The sequence below is a fragment of the Meles meles genome, chromosome 13 (genome assembly GCF_922984935.1).
Source record: "Meles meles chromosome 13, mMelMel3.1 paternal haplotype, whole genome shotgun sequence".
Lineage (NCBI taxonomy): Eukaryota > Metazoa > Chordata > Mammalia > Carnivora > Mustelidae > Meles > Meles meles.
This window is the reverse complement of record NC_060078.1, coordinates 23,799,286-23,821,344: the sequence shown is the minus strand read 5'-3', so window position 1 is coordinate 23,821,344 and position 22,059 is coordinate 23,799,286. Positions and strand designations below refer to the sequence as shown.

The following is a 22,059-nucleotide window of genomic DNA, read 5'->3' as shown; positions in this document are numbered from 1 at the left end:
TTATTTGACAGAGAGAAATCACAACTACGCAGAGAGGCAGGCAGAGAGAGAGGAGGAAGCAGGCTCCCTGCGGAGCAGAGAGCCGGATGTGGGGCTTGATCCCAGGACCTTGGGATCATGACCTGAGCCGAAGGCAGAGGCTTTAACCCACTGAGCCACGCAGGCGCCCCTCAAAATTTATTTCTTAAAGAAGATTTTATTTATTTGACAGAGAGAGCAAGGGGAGCAGCAGGCAGAAGATGAGGGAGAAGCAACTAAACGGGGAGCCTGATGTGAGACTCCATCTCAGGACCCATGAGATCATGACCTGAGTCAAAGGCAGACGCTGAACTGATTGAGCTACCCAGGCGTTCCTAAACTGGAAAGTTCTTGAAGGAACTCTCACCTTCCTGGTAATGCTCTCCATTCTCAGATACTCTGAAGTCTAAGAAATTTGGAAAGGATCTAGCTAGCTCTTATTTTAATTTATCCAACCTGAAACAATCAATTTGCAAATGGATATTTTTCTTCTAAAATCATATTTTACTAAGCATATTTAAGGGCTTGAGATGTTTTCAATCATTCTACTGCAATATAATAGTTAATTTTAAGAGCTCTGTGAGTTTGATTTGTATTTAAGATTTTTACAATCTATATATAGGTTGGTCTTTAATAACCATTTATACATTGCTTCTTTTTATATAGGTCATGTATTCTCCTGGGAGAGTAACAAGATTAGAAATAACAAATACAGTACAGAATAAATTAAAGTGCTTCAAACTGCATTATATAATTTCAGAAAATTGGCTTCACACTGAAACGTTTAAATAAGAAAACCCAGTGATTTAAGGGGGAGAAAAAAACCCACAGTATATGCATTTTAATTACTATTGTTTAGCATGTTTTATCCTTGGCAGTGTCGTATCCGTTCACAGAGTTCCAGGAATGCGGCAGCTCACTGGGTCAATATGGATAAAATTATTATTTTTCCTTATTTAAAAAAGTTGGCTTCATTCTCCCTGAAGATGAATAGCATTTATTAGTCAAAATGTCAAAGGAGTATCGTAAAAGTAATTGTATTTTTATATATAATTCTCCAAACTCTTGTATACAAAATGTCCTTATTACCCTTAGTGCCATAAATTTGGAGGCTGTTATGGGATAGGAGATAGCAAAATGGGGGCCAATAGTTTTCTAATTACTTTGGATAATAAAATGTGGGTCTTGGTTTTCCTCTCGCAACAAAATGAAGGAGTTCGGCTGCTCAGGAAGGTCTATTATTTCGGCTGCTTGTGTTTGTTTCCGTGAAGTTTAGCATCGCTCTCCTTGTACTGGGTCCTCAGGCCTTTTTCAATTTTTCTATTCGTGCATTAAAGGCCTCTTCCTGTATTTGCAGCTTTTCGTTTATCTCGGTCTGTGAAGACAATCATAAAAAAGTGGTTATGATGGAGCTATCTTTTGCTGCACATTGTCTTTGTGGTTTTGACATACTATAGTGCCTAAAGACAGACATTATCCCTCACACACCTTCCTGTTTTGCAGACAGAGCCGTGTTTCAGCCTGTAGTGATGTGATAAACTTTATCATATTTCTGTGCACATTCCCGACGTATAGCATGGCTCCTGTGAACAGGAAGTGGTATTTGGACAGCCATTTTTCACATAGCCTTGTGTTGGGAGATAGGATAATTTATCTGTATTTTCAGACAGACTTTACCAATAAGCACCGAATCAGAATAACTGCTCTGGGCTCAGCGAGTGCAGCGTCGTGGGTGCCCCCACCCCTGTGCCATGATGTTTTTGTCTCCTGTGTAATACCTTCTAAATGAGATCTCAGAAAGCTTCTGTTGTGAAATCACAACACAAATAATCTCACAATTAGAACAGTTCTCATAATTAAGAATATTCATCATACATTATAACTCTTGGAATTATGCCACTTTGTGGTACAGTTTGGGTAGAAAAAAGTACGTGATTGCTGACAGGTTTGAGTGTTTGCTGCAGCTGTGATAGCATTTAGCCTCTGGCAGTGATATTCTGTGGGCTGACATTACTACCTGCACAATTCCAGAAATCCTTCCACATTGTCTGAACATTAGTAGTCCCGGAAATGTCTTCCCTTTTTCATGACAGATAATAAAATTATGTATCGAGAAGCCAGTGGTGAGCGATGTGGCAAAACTGGTGTTTTGTTTAGGTGATTTAAGAAACGTTTACGGCCGTACGAGGAGTAGTTCATACACATAACTATTAATAAGCAATTTGAAGTTTAGAATGTTAACATCTATAACATAATTTGATGTCTTCGGGGTTACTGCATTTTGAGAAACTTCTGTTATTTCAATTTATACAGAATACATTTAAAAAATCAAATACTGTTTTGGGCTGCATATAAATTTTCATTCTTCTTTATTTATGAGTGTAACTGTAATAGATAGTACACCCTGGTTATCTTACTGGATAAGATTTTGTTTCACTTTCATGGTAAGAATCAATATTTTTGAAAAGATCATTGATGTTAACAATTCTGGATCCTTATGTGAGTATCTGTCTTTTTGATTCAAGTTTTTTTTTTTTTCATTGTTGTTATTTTTAAAAAAGGTTTATTTACTTTTGAAAGAGAGAGAGAGAGCATGCGTGAGGTGGGGGCAGAGGGAGAGGGAGAGACTCTCAAGCAGACTCCCTGCTGAGCGCAGTCCTGATGTGGGGCTCCATCTCAGCACCCTGAGATCATGACCTGACCTGAAATCAAGAGTCAGACACTTAACCGACTGAGTCACCAAGGTCCCCCGATTCAAGTTTTATCAAGCCCTACCTAAGGCTCTGGCCTCTGGTTTCTTATTTTTTTCTTTCTTCCTTTCTTGGTGGTTGGGTGAGGAGGCAAGGAAGAATGAACACGGGCCTCCAGATTACAAAGGAACTCTGTCATTTCTCAGAAATCACTCATCCCCTTGGTCATGGTTTTAGTAGAGGTGGAAAGAGCCCTGGTCTAGGAGATGGATTAATTTAGTTATGTAGCCTTGGATAAGTCACTTAGCCACCTTGGGTATTAGTTCTTACCTGAAAAATTAAGTAGTTAAAAATTAAGTATGTTAACATTACATGCTAACTTTTAAATTTGTAATTCCAACTCTTAATTTTCTGATATATTCAACAATGTTATATTTCAGTAGTATGGCTTTGTGAAATATTTTTAAAATATGTCACTCCTGCTTCTTTCTGGTGTGCAACCTAATAGACGATATAGGAATTGAAATGGTTTGAAGAAATAATCTTGTCACAATTCCAAAGGATTGAGAAACGCTACTCTAACTTAGCAGTTAATTAACTCTTCCCACTTGGAATTAATGCGTTCTATATCCCCTTATACTTTCATTTCTTTCAACTACACCAGCTTCTGTTTTACTGTGTCACCAGTGTTTGCACATTAAGCCGGAGACCTCTCTGGTATTTCACTGAAACCAAAATCATTGACACAGGTATGGGCTTGGGGGAGAAGATTTGTGAGGATAAGGTCTGTGCCGAAGAGCACTGTGTGCTGACAAGGGGAGACACATCTCAGATCTGTAAACCATGGTGTTCAGTACTTCGGTTCAGGTACAACCAGCAGAGCCTGGATGAAAAGCCTCCTGCTCTGGTCAAGAACGAGGTTGTCATTAGTCTACCACATCTCCATGTTATTCTTCAAATGCTGCTGAGCAGATGATTAGCTATCCCACGACCACTAGCATAGGGAAAGTTTCTATTGCCTTTAAGGTAAGAATGGAAAACCTATGACTGGGGTGCCTGGGTGGCTCAGTGGGTTAAAGCCTCTGCCTTCAGCTCGGGTCATGATCCCAGGGTCCTGGTATCAAGCCCCACATCGGTCTCTCTGCTCATAGGTGGACCTGCTTCCTCCTCTCTCCCTGCCTGCCTCTCTGCCTAGTTGTGATCTCTGTCTGTCAAATAAATAAATAAAATCTTAAAATAATAATAATAATAAAAGACCTAATTAAAAAAAAAAGAGAAAACCTATGACCTGGGCTCAGTATCCTCTCACTGGCCACTACCTTGAGGTGTTCTCCTATTTAGCTTTTTAACCTGGAAACTCAAGTTGACCTAAAAATACCTTAAGTCCCAAGATGGCAAACTTCCCTCAAGGTTTTTACATTATTTTGCCCTGTTGCTTGGACAGGGCCAACAGCCAACATTTAATGTAAGAATTTAGTGTTAGTATTCATAGTTCTCTGAAACGTAATTCTTTAAATATATTAAAGTTTGCTCCATTGGGTATAATTTTTATTATACAACTCAGGGCCAAAATAATTTCATTTTGAATGTATCTTTAAAATTAAAATACCTAAACTATATAAGCTTAAAATGTTTGCTCTATTCAGTATAATTTTAATTAACATCTCAGGGCCAAGATAACTTCATTCTTAATAAATCTCTAGAACTATAAAGTGCGTCAATGGGAAAGTAAGTGGATTAACATAAAAAATTTAAAGATTCACACTACATTCTCTGAAATTTCTGAATTATAGAAAGTGAAAAATGCCTGAAACCACACTGGAGAAGGAGCTCTAAAAAAACTGGATTCAAAACATGAATTCTCTACTGCTTTTTCCTCCAAAAATTATAATAACAGCATGGCTCTTAAATAAAGGAGAAAAAAACTATTGGAAAATTGAAAACATCTTGCAAATATTAATTCATTAAATGTTCCTACAGCCAGTCAGCATGTTCCTACCCTGACCACTGACATGTGGCTACCTTTGAATAGGAATGCTGCAGTTTTAAGAGCGAGCAACATTGGAAGTCAGGGTAGAAGGGGAAAATAACTTACCTATCTAAAATAGGGAAAAATATTAGGTAGGCAGAGAGTAATTAAACTTGGGACTTGACCAAGACTGAAATTGTGCCACACCACCGGAGTATTAAAGTCCAAAGTAGTCTGGTTGTGATATTAGAAGTTGTGTGGTTTTTGTGGATAACACTGAGATTAGAACTAGAATACAGGTCACAGCTCCCATTCGGGGCCTTTCAACAGTTTCTGACCCTGGAAATGCTGGATAAATGATTTAGTCTTTCCATGTCTATCATTCTCCAATTTACTTATCAGGAAAGTGCCTGACTCATTCTCATGTAGTTTACCAGGACTGTTGAGAGAAAAGACATAAAGGGGTTTGCTATATCTTGAGACATTGTATAAATCCACATCATCAAGCCATTTTATTGAAAAATCGGCAGTGATTTGGCCCAGATTAATGTCCATGAATCCACTTAAACTGGAAAGGATTGTGGCACCTAAAAGATCTGCTCCCACCACCTCTGGTCTAAGTCCTTTCTATGCCTAATTGCATTTAGATGAACCAGCTAATGAACTTTCAGGGCCAGCAAGGTTGGCTTCAGGCCAAAGAGACAGTAACACACACAGACAGTAATCATATTCTTTCTGTTATGGAGTAGTGGTGTAAGTGTTGCAAACTCTAACAGTTAAAAACAAATTCAATGAACAGTTAAAAATATACTGCTCACTACGTGGAACATGGCCTTGGTAAAGATGTTTTCAATTTTGGGGGCCTGCAAACAATTCTATTACTGTCTAGTAGTTCCTCAGCAATAATTTCAGAGCTGCAGGATGGCAAAGGAGCCCAGGGCCATGATTATACATAAACTATATTTAGATGAAATGTTATCAAATCTAAAAAGGAGATATGTTCTAAACTCAGTTTAATTCAACTGCACTCTGCCCCTCCACACAGTAACCAGTTATTACATTCATGGGATTGTTAACAATAAAGCTTTGTGTAAAACGTGTTCTACCACTATTTCTGGTAAACACTAAACACCCCTTATTAAGCCAAGGACTTTGGCTGATTCTGTTCGTATCAAATCATTAAATGTTCATGTAAATAGTGCATTAACGTTTGATGATTAGACAAGTAACAAGGTATGCTTATGCCAAGCCAATCTTTTCTCTCTCTAAATTAGTTGTTACTATGATGTGCTTTTCATATATCATCTCATGTTCAGATAACAATTAAATCTCTCCTTGAGATGCATTAATATTTTAAACATGTAGTATGTTGTTCTATTGATTCATGGTCATTTCTACAAGAAATCATAAATCTTCTTAAAATATGCAATTCACTTATTTAACCATTTTGCCTGAGAAATGATGTTAAGTCTTTGTATTCAGGTAAAGATGGGTTTTTGTTTTTTTGGACAAGAAAAAAAGATTAAACATAAAATTAAACCGACTGATCCGTGAGCTACCGGGATAGCTGTTCCATCCCCATTTCCATGCAGCCTTTGGTGTACATGGCTTAGCTACTAATGGTACTTAAAAATGAACAAACTACCTGACAGGGAGTTCAAGGATTTTAAGGCCTCTCTTTACAAATTTGGTGAGAAGACGTACCTAAGAATTGTGGCTGAAATTCATGTTCATACTCCGTTTACTCTTTCACGAGCCATGTTTACAGTATGACGGGCATGGAGTCTTTACTGTGTTACTTTTTGGGTTCTGATGATGGGTGATTTTGGAAACTGGCAACACACCCCACACTGGTGCTGTTGGTGAATCTGTTTTGTGATCTTATTGAGTCTCCGATGACTCAACTGTGAATTACGTGGAGATGTGAAATTGAAATCCTCCATCGGAAGTATCACTCTTGCTGGCAGAGTGTGGGTAGTGTTTACAGACATTAAAGCTCAGGTTGGCTAATTAACCAGTAATAATAAAGTAAGTGAGCACACTATCAAGGGTGAGTACCTGAATGCCAGTTACAATATCATCTGTGACTTGATCCAACACTGCTTTTATATCCTTGATGGTGAAACCCACTAAAGGATCCATGGTGGAAGTGTTGGCTTCTGATTGGGATTCCTCAGAGCCTTGTTCTTGATCCAATCCCTGGAACATTAAAAGGAAAGCACACTTAAGTGACTTCTGGAATATTCAGTGATTTATATGTGCCCTCAGACTTCTCCTGGGTGCTTTTCTACAAGGAACGATGTCAATCTGGAAGAAGATTTTGGATGTTATCCTGCATTTCTGTTATTCATGAGCATCAGGACAGATAAGTCATGGTGCTGCTCATCAGTGCTTACTTTGAGGAAAGTGAAGGTAGAGAGATTAAAATTGCTGAGCCATCCTCAGCTGGCCCACCAGCTAGTCAACCCTAAAAGAAATGTTTATATTGAGCTGGGAGAAATCAGAGGGAAAGACAATGGAAGAGCATTTGGTTTTTTTTTTCCTCCTGCCCATAGAGAATATAATGCTGAGACAAGGTGAATTAAGAGACAGAAGGAAACCTACCTTCATTTCTGTATCCAGTTTTGGGGATGGCTCTATGAATGTTGAATAAATATCAAAGGAGATTCCTTCTTCTAGAGGATCTGGGAAGAGACCACCTGAAGGCTTGACAACCTCTAACACTTGCTGGAGGGGAAGAAAAGAGCTGTATTATGAAAAAGCCTTTGGTGACTAACCACAATTTCGGCCAATTCATTCATTTCTCTCTATATATTGTAATGCATATATAGTATATAATACATAGCACATATTATATAACATACATACCTATTATCAATTAAATTAATTAAAATTATATAATACATAATTATGTATAATTAATGTAACATAAAACTTTTACATAAGTATGCATATGTTTATACATAGTTCCAAGTCTATTACCTTTTAAGTGCTATCTCCTCTGAATTCTTGACACCACTGCCCTCTTATTTCTCTGTTGCTTTTTGTTCTCTGTATCTCTCTATCTGATAATTAGCATTTTATTCTTCCTACTGTCTTATTCTCTTTCTATACTATGTGGCTTAGGACTTCATTTTATCCTGCCTTGATCTTTAATTGTTTTTTTTTTTTTTTGATCTTTACTTGTTTTATGCATCAGTGTCCCCTTCCTGTTTCCTACAAGCTCTCTGTAGTTAGAGACCATGCTTTAGATCCTTTGTATACCTTCTCCAGTTCTGGCCGAGGTTGGGTGCTTGAAATATTTACCAACAGCCTAATGGTGATCATGTTAGTCAGCAGAGTGTGGCCGTTCTTGGGGGCAATGGCAAGTGACCACCGAGAACTTGGTGATGAGGACAATAAAGACTCTGAAGGTTAATGCATAAAGTCAGCACACTATGAATCAGAGAGGAGATCTGCAAAACCAACCGAAAACACAGAAGGCAAGGCAAGACCTCACCAGGAGCACTTCAGAACTGCATAGCAAGTGTGCAAAACTGAGGGAGGGCAATGGTTGGTCAACACTGGAAATGAAGAAATAGAAGTCTAAAAACTCAGCTTACGGGGTGTCCATCCCACCATGACTTGGAGGTGAGAAAGAGAGGAAGGTACTGATGATGGCAAACATCTGAATCATTTAACTAGTTTTTTAAAAATTCTGATTCTAACAAGCAAATTTTGACCATAATTTGACTTCCCATCTCCACTGATCTATAAAGAAGTGCCGAGCTCAGTGCTTTGATCTTCATGCCCTATTAAATTCCTTGCTGTACATCAGTACGTTGATGTTCTCATTTATACAGTGAGCTTGCTTTTGAGGCCCAGAGGTGAAGCTACCCACCATGTGCTGACAAGGTCAAACCATGAACATACATGTTTAAAGACAAGAGTGGGGAAACGCATAAAATCACCAGCTAATTACCATCCTCCAGGCGTTGGAAAAACTGGAAATCATCATCCATTCATTTCTAACTTCTCTACAATATTTCTCTTTTTTAATTATTATTTTTGATTAATTATTTTTATTAACATGTAATGTATTATTTGCCCCAGTGGTACAGGTCTGTGAATCGTCAGGCTTACACACTTCACAGCACTCACCATATCACATACCTTCCCCAATGTCCATAACCCAACCTCTTCTCCACAATATTTCAAGTTAACTTGCATGTTAAACATGTGATCATGTATAACTTACAATTTGTAATGTTTCATAATGATCGAAACATTATGAATATTAATAATTGAATATTGATAATATTTTTTATTTAGATAGGTTTGGGAATGTCCTGAAAACTTAAGCTATTGCTTGGTCATCCCAATGTATTTTGTATTAAATTCATATTATTACCTTTGATTCGATTTTATAGGAAGTTGCTGTTTAGTAAATCTAGAGAAAGACTGAAGTGTTAGATAGAACTTAATGGTCAAGGCAATTTGGAAACCAAGAGATTAAATGGTTGACTTAAGGTCAAATCATCACCTAGGGCCCAGGCTGGGAGTTAAACCCTGCTGTGCCAACTTCTCAGCCTGTGCAGTTTTCAGTATCCATGTCATCATGTTGTTGTACTTTGAAATTATTGATTATTATTAATCACTTAATCTCTATTCTGTTAGGTGACATCATTCCAGATTATTATTCTTAAATTGACAACATTAATAGAAATATAAAAAATATAGAAGAACAATTCTTTTCTTTCATCATGTTCACAAGTCATCTTTTCCCCTAAATGGGACAAGCAAACATTTTCTTCTTCCCACAAAATTATTTGTACCTTTTTTTCATCATGCTTATTTTTCATCCTCCCACACCTTATATTGCTCTTTATTTTACCAAGCTTGGAAAATGAAACAGCTAAATATAATTTAGTGTTCTTTGCAACATTATCAGTAAAATAAATAAGCTGCACATGGGAATCCAGAGACAAGGGTGGATGATGAAGCATTTAATGAGGGGTGCACACTCTCACAGAGGGTGAGGAATGGGAATTTGGGGGAAGTGGTGGCGAGTCAGCCATTGGAAAGCAGAGAGCAAGGAGCCCAATAGGGTTTACTGCTTTTACTGTACGCCCAGAGAAAGAAAGCATGAGCAAATCTTCAAGGTAAAATATTTCTTTTATTGAAGCAGAATTTTATTTTGCTGCTCTTGCCAAATCTGTCTTGCAGCTCTGCTTTTCTACACACAGGCTAGGACTTCCTGCGAGTTTTTTCTGACCCTCTCGTGGAAGTTCTCAGCAGATCACCTCTGCATCCTGGTGGTAACAGATTCCCCCTTCCCCCCTCATGCCTTTTCTTCTATCGGATTGTACACATAAGTGCAAGAGACACATATATGGGCAAGGTTCGTCCCTCACACCTCTGTGGTCCGCATTTCTTTACGAGGCTCATTTGAACTACTTGCCAACTACCCAGTTTTCCTGGTATTTGGCAGTGTGTGTGTGTGTGTGTGTGTGTATCAGGCACATACTTGGGAACTTGGGCCACTTCCAGCCCTACATTTTTATTTTATTTATTTTTTTTGATGGAGTGGAACTCCTGTTTATCTCAAGAACCTCTTTTGCTTGACTTTTATGAGTATATCTCATAGCTCATACAGGTATTCATTTGATCTAATTCCTGCACAAAAACTTGTGGTGAGAATTTCTTCAGAGTGTTTTGCATACTATCAGTGAAACAAACCGTAGCCACATTTTTCTCTTTCACAAAGAGTTACATTTGGCTTTGTTACTAAGATACTACAAAGGAAAGAAATGCCCCAGTTTTAGATGGGGGTAAATATAAAATCATCTCATTAAGAAGAAGACATACTGTCAAATATATAGTTTGAAATAAACCTAGTGCCAGAAGCATCATAGTGATTTCCCCCCCATTAAGAAGTCTTTTTAAAAAATAAGTTTAAGGAAAATTAGAATCAATAATTGTGGTGAGAGCACAGAGCTAGCAAATATGTTTAAATAAAACCGTCTGATGCAATACTTTCTTAAAAAAATACAATTAGGCCTTTGTATTTTTTTTTAACAAAACCTCATGTTTTACAACATCACTGGTTCTGTAATAAAATCTATTTAAAACAGAAAGACATGGTCAGCTTTATTAAGTTAGATTTTCTGAAAGAACGTTATAATTTCCTCAAGTCTATGAATAGTTGAGGCAAATTAAATAAAGCTAGTTTTATAACTATTTTTATACATTCCTGTAGCATTGTAATTGTCTCATTTTTTTCCCTCAAAAGTCTAATATGTTACCTCTTAAACCTAGGAAAATAAAAACAGAAAAAGGATCAAGTATGCTTATTAAAAAAACGCTCCTATTTGGTACCCTGGTTTAGCAAGCACCCTTTCTTCTTCTCTAAGAGAATAGCACCCATAATCTTCAGAGCAGGAAACAAAGGAAAAGACTTTAAGTGACTTGCCTGAGGCCTAATGCTGAGATTAAAAATCAGGAGTTTCTGATTATACACATACATCCATTTGGCCAAATGATTGGTTTTGCTTGACTTTCAAATACCCCCTAAATATTACTTTGAATGTAAAGCAATAAATGTGTTTCTCTTGCCATTTTTGAATGCTTGCACGCAAATGGATATAATAAAAACAATCATGTTGTTCCATGTGAATGCCATTTATATTTTTTCTGATAATGAGCAGACCATTTGAACCAAGGTGAGTACATTAAAAGTTCTAATAAAGAAGAGAATAGATTTCTAAACAGAATAATGGACTGTTAAGTGAACATACAATAAATAACATCTACAGATGTGGTCGCTAGAAAATTAGTTTTGCATAACTTACCAATATACATTTCCCCCAGATGTTATCTGTTACATGAAAATTAACTTAAGTTAGCTATATTGTTCATTACGTGCACACTGCATTAGTGTTATTTAAGATGGTCTACAATCTGAGCTTTAGTTGAATTGTGCTATGGTATTTAAAGAATATAAAGTAAATGGCTTTTTGGCATAATTTAATACTCATAAGTACAAAATTTCATCACTGAAACATTATGTAGGTTTAAAAAAATCCAAGATCTTTACTTTGCAAGCCAAATGAAATCACTAGAATACTTTTAAGACTTTACATATTCAATATGAAATGGACATCTATCATGGGAATAAGTGATAGGAATTTTGAGTCCTCCTGGAACTAAGTACAGGGTCAGTGTAGGTTTAAAGAATGCTTATAGGAATTAGAATCTGCTCCAGATTTTATCGTGTCTGAGAAGTATAAAAATTGTATCTGAAAATTGTGTTACTTCATGCTTTCTTTTTCTATTTTACGTGTTTGTGTTATTGATAGTACCAAGTCTGGCTTACTGTTTTCATTATTCTGGGTTTTTTTTTTAATGTTTTTGTTTATTGTTATTTATTTTTTATTCTTCTTTGAAAAAAAGTATGGGTGGATTTGTGGATAGTGGTTGTACTGATAAAATCTATTATCAAGGTGGCAATTACTAAATTATTAAATCCAATTATTAAAACATTCAAGATATTAAAAATGCCATTCTAATGAAATGACAACTCTCCACTGTTTTGAACAGCAGAAAGCAAGATAAATCTGTTAAACCTTTTTGGAGCGATAGAAATACGTACAAAAAACTGGTATGCTGTAAAAAGACATTTGTTTCAAATTGTCAGATGATGACTTCATATGTAAATCAAAACTTACTACAAAATGTCAAAGTTTCAAAAAGCAAACTTTATTGCAAACATTTCCCAATACTAACTAAGGAAAAAACGCACAAAAATTCCTGTAATATTTTAACTATTTTCTCCCCTTGAAAAAAGGCATTACTCATTTGCAAGTCTAATGAAGAGGTACATGTGTGGTTCTGGAAATTTTTAACAAAAATTGTAACCCATTGCCCACAATATACCACACAAAAAGTAACAACATATGAGTGCCACCTGCAAAATGCAATAAACTCTGGTAATGTCATACTGAGGCCATAAATTTAAAATCAAAAGAGAGGAAATTCAAAAGCTCAGATTATCAGAGAAACTTCAATTAATCCATTTCTAAAGTGTTTTCTTTTGTGTTCAGTCCATTACAAACTTCTTAATATACCCCATAAATGTAGAATATCAATTCTGCTACAAGAGTCCTCCTCCCCCTTTGCATTTTTGACTTGGAAATAAATTTGCAAATGCAGCACATTAATTTTCTTTCCTGTGCTTAATATGCAGTATTTACATTTTGAAAAGGTTCAAAATGTTGCCAGGCTTCTGCAGGGTATGAATAGACATCTAATAGCAACTTCTATTTTTATCCACGACACACTGGCAGTTTGAACATCTATAACTTAACAGAGCTTTGAGACCATCAGATCCACACGCTGATCACCTCAACAGTGACCAGTGACCCACGAAACGTTAGGACAGGAAATGAAGGCTCCCCATTCCAGCTGAAGTGGCAAGGAGGAATTTAAGTTGGCAGGCCCACAGTAAACCAAATTGCAGCCCGGCTAGGACACTCGAGTTAACACCTTGTGCCCATTTTTATTTAGATCTGTTGATATAACTTGGGCTTTAAATTTTTTTTAAAAAGTGAAATACTAAAGAAACTGATTCCAGAGTATTTTAGACATCTCTAGTATTTCCAAGGTAGTTCTGCTTAAGGCCAACATTACAATTCGAAAAGAAATCTGAGTACTCCTATCTTAAAGACCTCAGACAACAAAATCCTCTCTAATGAATTTGGAAAAAAAAAAAGTAACTTCTTGTAGTGTAAATGCAATTTAAAAGGAAAAGATGTTTTGATCTGGCTCTGCTGTAAACATTTCCTGAGGGATTGAACAGTTCTTCAGATACCCAGATATTTTCTAAAGATGGCAATAATCTGGAGGATAGACCACTGAATTATAGGCTTTAGACTTGGCTCTCTTCCTAATTGTGTGATGCTAAGAAAATCCCTAGGCCTCAGTTTGTTTATCTGTAAGAGTAGGATAATGATAATTGCTACCTGGCTACTTCATTGAATTGTTTCAAGCACAAATTAGATAATGTGGATGAAAATTCTGGGAGTTCTTCAAAGGGAAAGTATTATTAAACCCAAAGGTATATTATTATTATTATTTATAATTACTGTTATTATTGAAAGGATCATCTTTCTAATGCCAGCGCTGGAAGAAAGAGTAGAGTAGCCTTATTGAGAATATCGGTCCATGATGTTTCTGTATGAAATAATTAACATTGCCCCAAGAGTCCAGCTAATGGAGAAGAGTTTGTTAATAAGAACATGCTGTCACCCTGTTTCCATATAGTTACAGCCTTTAAATTACCAAATATGTATTCAGTGCCATCTTATTTGAAGAGTTCCTCGGACCCAAATAACTCCTCTCTGGAGACCTAGATAGCATGACATAGTTATTTGTTCTGTGACATGATTGAGACTAAGGCAAACCACCTATTTAGAAAAGGAGACGTTTACATCTAACTTTCAAAATTAGAAAAACTGCCTCTCCACCCTTCCCCATCCGATGTATCACTCTTTTCACCTTTCGTTTTTCAGCATCCAGTATGGCCCGTGGTTGTCCAAACTGAGTTCACTTCCAAAAGATTTCCTTTAACAGATATCATCAAAGGTAAGGACTTAGGGCCTGTTGGACACATTTTTTAGCATGTCTTTTTTGTGAAAATTGGAACACCGGACCTCTTCAAACTGCTAAGTTCAACATTGTACCTTTGATTCTTAGATTGACCTTATCTTGCGACTTCCTTAGGGTGAGAGAGGGAATGTATGGTTGGTTCTATTATAAATAATTGGAAAATAACTAACAAAAAGGCACTCAGAGTGTATTTGTTTAGCTAACTAAGTTACACTCTGAAAGGGATATCCCTGAACTCAGGATAGAGTATTTCAAACAGTTCTCATCATGGGTAAATGTGTTTTAGTTTCATCCTGGCATTCTATTTAAAGCTTGATGGTTTTTAATATTTAAAATTGAGAAATACTCTAAATTATCTCCTGTTTCAAGAATTAAGTATCAGTATCTGTAAATTAGTCAGCATGGTAAAGATAATTTACGCAATTATATTTGCTGCTTTGAGAAGCTGGTTTTGAATTTTCAAATATAAATTAAAAATTGATTTTATGTATGTTTCATTCTAATTATATCTTATGATAAGTTCTATGAAGATGAAATTAGTTCATGGGCTTTATATTTGAGAATACTCTTTTTGAACAAGTACCTGGAATTTGCAGAAATCATCTGAGACAGTAAGTCATAATGATTAGAAGAGAAACTACAATAAATGAAGGAACCCTAAGTCTTTGGTTCTCGTTTTTCTCTTTTCATGGACTTCCTGTTATTCTCACAGTTTAAATTACCTGAGTAACAGGAGGCTGAAACTATTTGGATAAAGCTATCCATGTAATTTACTTAACTTCAAAGCATACCAATTGACTTGCACTTCAGTCCTGAAGTCATCATCCGTTGGAAGTAAAAAAAAAAAAGAAAAAAAAAAGTAAAACAAAAAACCCTCTAAAACAAACAAAAAATTTCTTAAAACTATATTGAAATTAATTTCATTTAGAAATACAAAACTTTTTTTTAAGGCTAAACTAAAATGTTTGTAGAGTGCTATGAAGTCTTTAGAAAAGTCAACATAATATTATTATTCCTGACCTCTTAGACCCAAGATGTCTATTTTAAGTAATCTGACATTAAAAATGTGCTGACAAATATAGATTAAAAAACAACACAGGAAATTGTAAATCAGTTGGTAACCCTTAGCATCAAGGAAATAAGAGACCACGAAAATGTAGTCATTTACTTTAGTCAACCTCAACTTTAATTTTTAACTAAAGAAAATTCGCAGAAGGCATGATGTTTACATTTGGGATATTTTATTCATAGTTTGTGTGTTTCCTTTTTCTCCAGTGGGCTCATAAATTATTACAAGGAAACATGTCACAGTTATAAATATTTCCCCCTCAGCCTAACTCCCTCCACCATCCCTCCCCCAGCCCTCCTTTTAAAATCTCCACTAACTGGTTCTTTAAGTGTAGTAGTCATTCTTCTTTGATCAGCAGGGCAGGATTTTCTTGCTTGGGAGAAAACTGCTGTTGATTACTCTTGTGTGCCTGGCGTTCTGGAAACTGGGCTCTTTCAGGGAGCACCCAGGTCCTTCCTTCTATGCCGCGCAGCCCATTATTATATACATGGGGGTGTCATTATTTCTATAACTTAAAAAGAGTCTTGTCTTTCCTTCCCAGGAATAGCTCTAGGTCCTCTAAGTTTCCGAGGCTTTTCATGGAATCTGAATTCTTGGAAATTAATTACAAAACTGGTTTTGTGGACAATGACACACAGCAATAGATTTCTGCAAAACAAAACAAAACAAAAGCAAAACAAAGAAAACCCCTTTCACCTATAATCTGTTAAAAACAAATTGAAATCATGGCAACTCTGAAAAATTTAGGTGGTGTCTGTATTTCAGATTTGAATGTTTTAGAAATCTGGTTCCCCTTCTCCCCCCTTAAATGTGTAGTCAGAGTCCTGGATTGACTCTGCCACTCAGTAGAGAGTATCTCTGGAACATGTTTTCTTTATTTGTAGAATCAGGGGGTTAGGCTAGGTCTTCTCTAGTTCAGTTACAGATGCTATATCCTACATTACTAAATTTCAAGTGGCCTTTTCTCTATTTTAAACAAGCCTCAAAGCCGCCAGCCTGTGCAGATCCTCAGATTCAGTATTTTCTGTCATGATGTAGAAGAATATTTGGATGACACTCTCAGTACTTAATGGAGTCTTAGACAGGCTACAGCTTGCCCATTTATTTCTACTTAATTATCTTCTGCAAACCAGTTCCTCCTTCATTTTCTTTCTCTCTCAAGGACATCACCAACTTCTTGGTTTCTGGACTCAAAACGTTGAGGTTGTCTTCAGTTGTTCCCTCTCCATTGGCCCTAACATTAAATCAAGTGTTGGGGGGCACCTCTGTGATGCGTGTCATACCTGCCCCCTTCTTTTTCTTAACCGTGCCCACCTGTAGCCTCCAGAGCCAAGCTCTTGCCTTCAGAGATCTTAACTCCAGCCATATTGCATTACTACTTTCCCACTACACACAGTGCCTACAACACAGTGGGTGCTGTATAAACATTTGCTACGGGAAAAGAGAAAGCCAGTCAGTCAGTCAGCAAGGGTGGATGGAGGTGATTTCCCAGCTGTGAGTCTTGCCTATGATGCCCTCTTTGCTGGGAGGGCACTTCTTCCTCATCCTGGCTGATCAATATTACATCTGCCCTTCCAGGCTAGCTCGTTCACCTCGGTGAAGTTCTCCTTGATCTCCCTTGTGCCAGAGCATTTTGCTTGTTCCCCTTGCAGACTATTTGTTCTATGTACTTTGAGTTATAGCTATGCAGGACTGATCTCCCACCACTTTGTGGAAACGACTTGAGGGCAAAGACCGCGTTATTCATCTTGGGACCCTAGCGCAGGTCTTTGTACAAAGGCAGCATTCATTAGGTATTAAATACTCCATTAGGGCAACGATTCATTTAAGAATTTTCAGGGCTGACAATTTGTTTGATCTGCTATGATTCAGTTTTAAAAGGTTAACATGAAAAATCGTACCACTTGAGAAGCAAATCTAATGGTTTATTGTTGCATCAGGGCAATACCTGTATTTCTCAGTTATGAATGAATCCTAGAGTATTCGCTTGATTACCATAATGCCAAGCAACAAAACCACCTCTCACTGACTTGACTGCATTGCTTAAACTGACTAAGAATTGTTTTACACAGTATAGTTTAAAATTCTAGAGAATTCCTTAGAGATACCACTTTCTCCCTACACAGCTTCTAATGGAAGTAATATTAACATCAGAAAATCTCTAGATTTTCTGAGTTGTGCAACTCCGGGGTCCATGATTCACATTGCTCTCCATGGGCCATCCACCGTCATCCGCAACCCTCAAAACAAATATGAATGGTGCCTATTGGAGTTATGGCAGTACTGGTCACCATCCAGGAAAATGAACACTGCTGATGAAGAAAAGAAACTCTCATTTATTGAGAAACTACTCTGAGCCTGGCATTGAGCTAGTTAGAAAGCACATTATAAATATTAGGTCCTTCAGTTCATACTGCCTTGTGAAGAGAGGTTTTATAGACCTCATTATTTGGATGAAGAACCTAAAGTTCACAGAGCTTGGGTAACTCAGCCAAGTTCACACAACTAACTAGAGAATGGCAAATTCCGGCAGAACTTGAACTCAGATCTATTTAACTTCAAAATCCATGCACCTAATCCTCGGCAGCAAGTGCAACCCCACTGTTTGTTTGTTTGCTTGTTTTTTGTGGAGTCCCAAGAATGTTTCTCTCTGGCTTACAAGTGAAAAAATATAGGATCAGTAAAGTGAAATGATACATGCACAGTAAGGATCTGACCATAAGTGGTCAGGGAATTTCAGAAAGAATTTATTCACCGGTTCCTCACAGCCTTACTGTGCATAATTCAAAATTAACTCAACAAAAGTAAGACATGGAGGTTGTAAAATTTTTTTTAAGATGGCAAGATGTAAAAGGCATTTGGTTTAAAAGCAAATTTGAGAACATGCTTAATTCATTTGTGTAAGCAGGAATGCATAGGAGCACCAGTTTGCTGTTGGTGACTAAAACTGCATGTTCCCGCTCAAATAGCATTTTGTCTCATTTGTTGTAATTGTAATTACTGTTTTCTTTGGAATCACAGTTTTTTTTCTAGGAACAGGCACATGCAGAAAGCAACCAATAACCTAGACCGTTAAAAAACACATTGAGAAATGAGTATGGTTGTGTGAACAAATCTCTTGTGATTATTCTTCCACTGTGTGCTGTAATGTGCTTTAAATCCATTTCCATATTTTTAATTAACACTTAGTCCCAAAAAACTTTCTGGAGCCCATTTAAATCACAAATGGAGGAAAAAACAAATTTGCTTTATCAGAAAATTGACTATAGACTATTTTGGTGGCTTTTATTATTTTTACATTTTAATGATTAAAATTAAATATAGCCTGATTACTCACGACAGAAGACAGTGAAATAATTTTCATGGCTGATATAATTTTAAAGTCAAACCTGGGTGAATGAGATATTCATTCCGTTGTGGACGAGTTTCATTGTCCACCCTGTGGCTCTAATTTCTGATCAGCCCCATCCATTTCATGAAAGGAATTAGACAGCTGTACCAACTTACTCTTTTAGCAGAGACCCAGTGGTGCTTTGGCTTGATCTCAACAGCTGTCCTATAGGGACTATAGTGTTCTGTTTTACAGATTGTAGACACCTGTTTTCATAGTTTGCATCATTCATTTATTTTGAGTGAAAAACAGAACGCACAAGTTTTATTTTAAAATTCTTTGCACCAAAATATCACCTGCTATATTGAAACACAGTCACTGGCACAAGTAAAAGGCATAACTGCAGCTCTCTGAGGAGGCTTATTCATACGTGGTCCTACAACAAAGGACACTGTCCTCATCTAGAAAATGGGGATAATCGTAGTCACCCACCACATGGGTTTTGTAAAGATTAAATCAGTATGTGTAAAGCACTTACACAGTGTCAGGCACGTAGAGACAGCTTGAAAGTGTGCAGTTTTTAAAAAAAAATATACATTTTCATGTCACTTATTTATGTCTACAATAACGATAAGCAAAGATCTCCTGAGGGTAGGGACTTGGTCTGTTTTGTTCCCCACTTCACTTCCTGGCAGGCAGCAGATAAATAATGGGAAAGTAATAAATATTTACTGAACAATTAAATGTAGGAAATCACTGTGGTCCATAGATCGCTCTATCACCATGTCCCCCTGCTATAGAAGTCTACTGACATACAAGCTGCCACATTTTACAATTTTTTTCTGTATCTCCTTCCTGCCACCAGCCCGTGCCCCCGACTTCAGCCATCTACTATGACCTATAATTCAGACCCTCCTGATCTGGGTGTCCAGCCTGGCTCCTTGACGTATTCTTCCCTCTGTTAGTGGTTCGATTCTTCCGAAAGGTGTCCCTGTAAGATGCAGTTATACCAAATGTATAGATTGTGGTGGTAAGACCGGAATATTAGGGTGAGTGTAGCCTTTTCCCTGATGAAGAAATTATTCAGGCCAGGAGAAAAGCCTTGAAGGATCGTTCTGGTTTTCACACTTGTATGAACACAGCCCTGGCATGAAGAGTTGCTAATGAAGCCAGAGAATGTGGCCCAGCATGTTAATTTACTTGATATAGGGAACTTCCTGGTATTTATAAATGAACTCCATACATTAGGCAACTGATATTTAGATAAGAAAATCAGAAAACAGCACATGCTATAATATAGTGCTTCAACAGATTGTAGTATCAAGCTAACATCATTTCAGTATTCAAAAACAAGCAAGGACAATGAGCTACTGTTTCGAAATCTGGCTAGAAGTAAGAAACTAGGACTAAAACCATTCAGATAATAAAGGTAAATTGCAAAACTAAGCCATGGTATTAGCTGGGTTAATCTAATTATACAATCTACAACTGAGCCTTCACCCATTTTGGACTGGAGTATCACTGTAAACATCAGCCACCTGATTACTTCATTGCCCTCAGAGAAGATGAAGATTTACTTTGAGGGATCTGTTGTTCAAGGCATGTTGGCATGTTTTGAAGAACAGATAGAATATCAAAATGTTATGAAAAGGCAAATTCTATTTCTTTAGCTTCTAGTTGTTTTTGAAACATTTTGTTCGGTTCATCTCAGCAGTGATGGTAAATACTAAGAAACACCTGGGAAGATAATATTTTACGGTCATTCTTTCTTCTAAAAAAAAATAGCGTTTTCCTTACAGTTTATTTTGCTATAATTGGTTTGCTTACTTGCTTATTGGCAAATAATTTTATTTTTGGTTGTAGACACAGAAGTACAGCCTTATAACTGATTTATTCTTTTATTACATCGATTTTCCTGCTGGTAGATCATAGGCATTTTATTATTCTAGCAAGAATTTTTTAAAGCGTTCGCTGCTACATCTCTGAACTTCACCATCTCACTAGCATCTGTCAGATTTAATCACCTACAGAACTACCTTATAAAGATTACCTTATCAGAAAAAGTGTCAACTTGTGAGCTTCGGTGTGAGAATTGCAAAATAGAGCCGAGCTACACTAACAACTGCGGTGCTAATTTATTGTAAATTATGTTTTTTTGTTTGCAGAGATAAGACACGAGAAGTGTTTCTATTTAAATTCATTTCCTATTATTTCAACATAAATACCAAACAGCTCGACAAAAATGTGAGAAGGTAGAATAATCCTTAAATAGGTTCTAGTGATAGTGAAATTTATTTTCTAAGCTATTGGTACCAGTCGTGTCACATTGTTCTAGGTGCAGAATCAGATAGCACAATTAACATAAAACATGGATGTTTAGAATATTAGATGGAAATTGCTGATTGTCATGTGAAGAGTGATGATTTATAGGATATGAACTGGAAATAATTGCAGAGTAAGCTGGTCTACAACAAAGCTGTAATTCACTGGGCTGACACTGTAAACTCATAATATGTAGACCTGGCACCAGCCGTGATAGATTATGGCTGTTCGAAACACATAAGCATATCCCTTTCATGAGCATTCTGGGAACCGTAGTTCAGATGACCCCGGTAAAAACAATTGCAATGGTTTGGCCAAGCTGGTTCTCTAAGAAATGTAAAAATCGTGATGAGTCATTATGTTATTAAAATTCAGAACTAGGTGGCAATGAATCACCCAAAGTTATCACTTTCAAATCATCAAAGGGAATATAAATTGGGTCATATAAAGTACCATGAGTCTCACTGCATTTTTAACTAGAAGAACCTCTTATATAAACAAGGTTTTATTATTATATTTATTGATGATATTATTAAAACTAGAGTGAAATTTAGTGCACGTAAAAGTGAAGGGCTAATGTTGCTGGTTTAAGCCAGAAAGAGGATACGTCCGTATTTGTAGATTGCTTCATGTAGCACTGGCTTTACATTTTGGCCTATTCTTCTCTTTATGAGTCAATGCCAAACGTGGGAATTTGTATACTTCTTAAAAATGCATGAGTGGATGGGGCACATGGTGAGAGGTCCTCAAATCAATTTGTTTTTTAAGCTAAACTAGACTTTGAATTAGAGAACTTGAGAACCAGCTGTAGGTCAACCCACCTGTTCCATTATCCTCTGTCCCTTTTTTAATACTTTGGATCTTTCAAAGAAAACAAAGTAGAAATACCACTTAACAGAAAAGTAAAAAGCCGCTTTGCTGGCTTTGCTGTGACTTTGCTAGTAAGCTATATGCTTACCAGATCCCATATTTAAAAGAAGAGTTTCGTCTCTTGAGTGAGATTTAGATTTCAGTT

The 22,059-nt window shown here is 36.7% G+C and overlaps 1 protein-coding gene across 1 annotated transcript in view; it reads right to left on the bottom strand.

The window, feature by feature from the left end:
* Positions 1-302: 302 nt before the first annotated feature.
* CABCOCO1 (ciliary associated calcium binding coiled-coil 1) overlaps positions 303-22,059 on the bottom strand; it is a 128,019-nt gene continuing 106,262 nt past the window's right edge. Inside the window, exons 5-7 of the mRNA XM_046026247.1 lie at positions 7,282-7,404; positions 6,736-6,876; positions 303-1,393 (exon numbers count right to left, since the gene is read on the bottom strand). Of these exons, the coding sequence (XP_045882203.1) occupies positions 1,319-1,393; positions 6,736-6,876; positions 7,282-7,404 (339 nt within the window). The 3' untranslated portion in view covers positions 303-1,318. The remainder of the gene's footprint in view (positions 1,394-6,735; positions 6,877-7,281; positions 7,405-22,059) is intronic.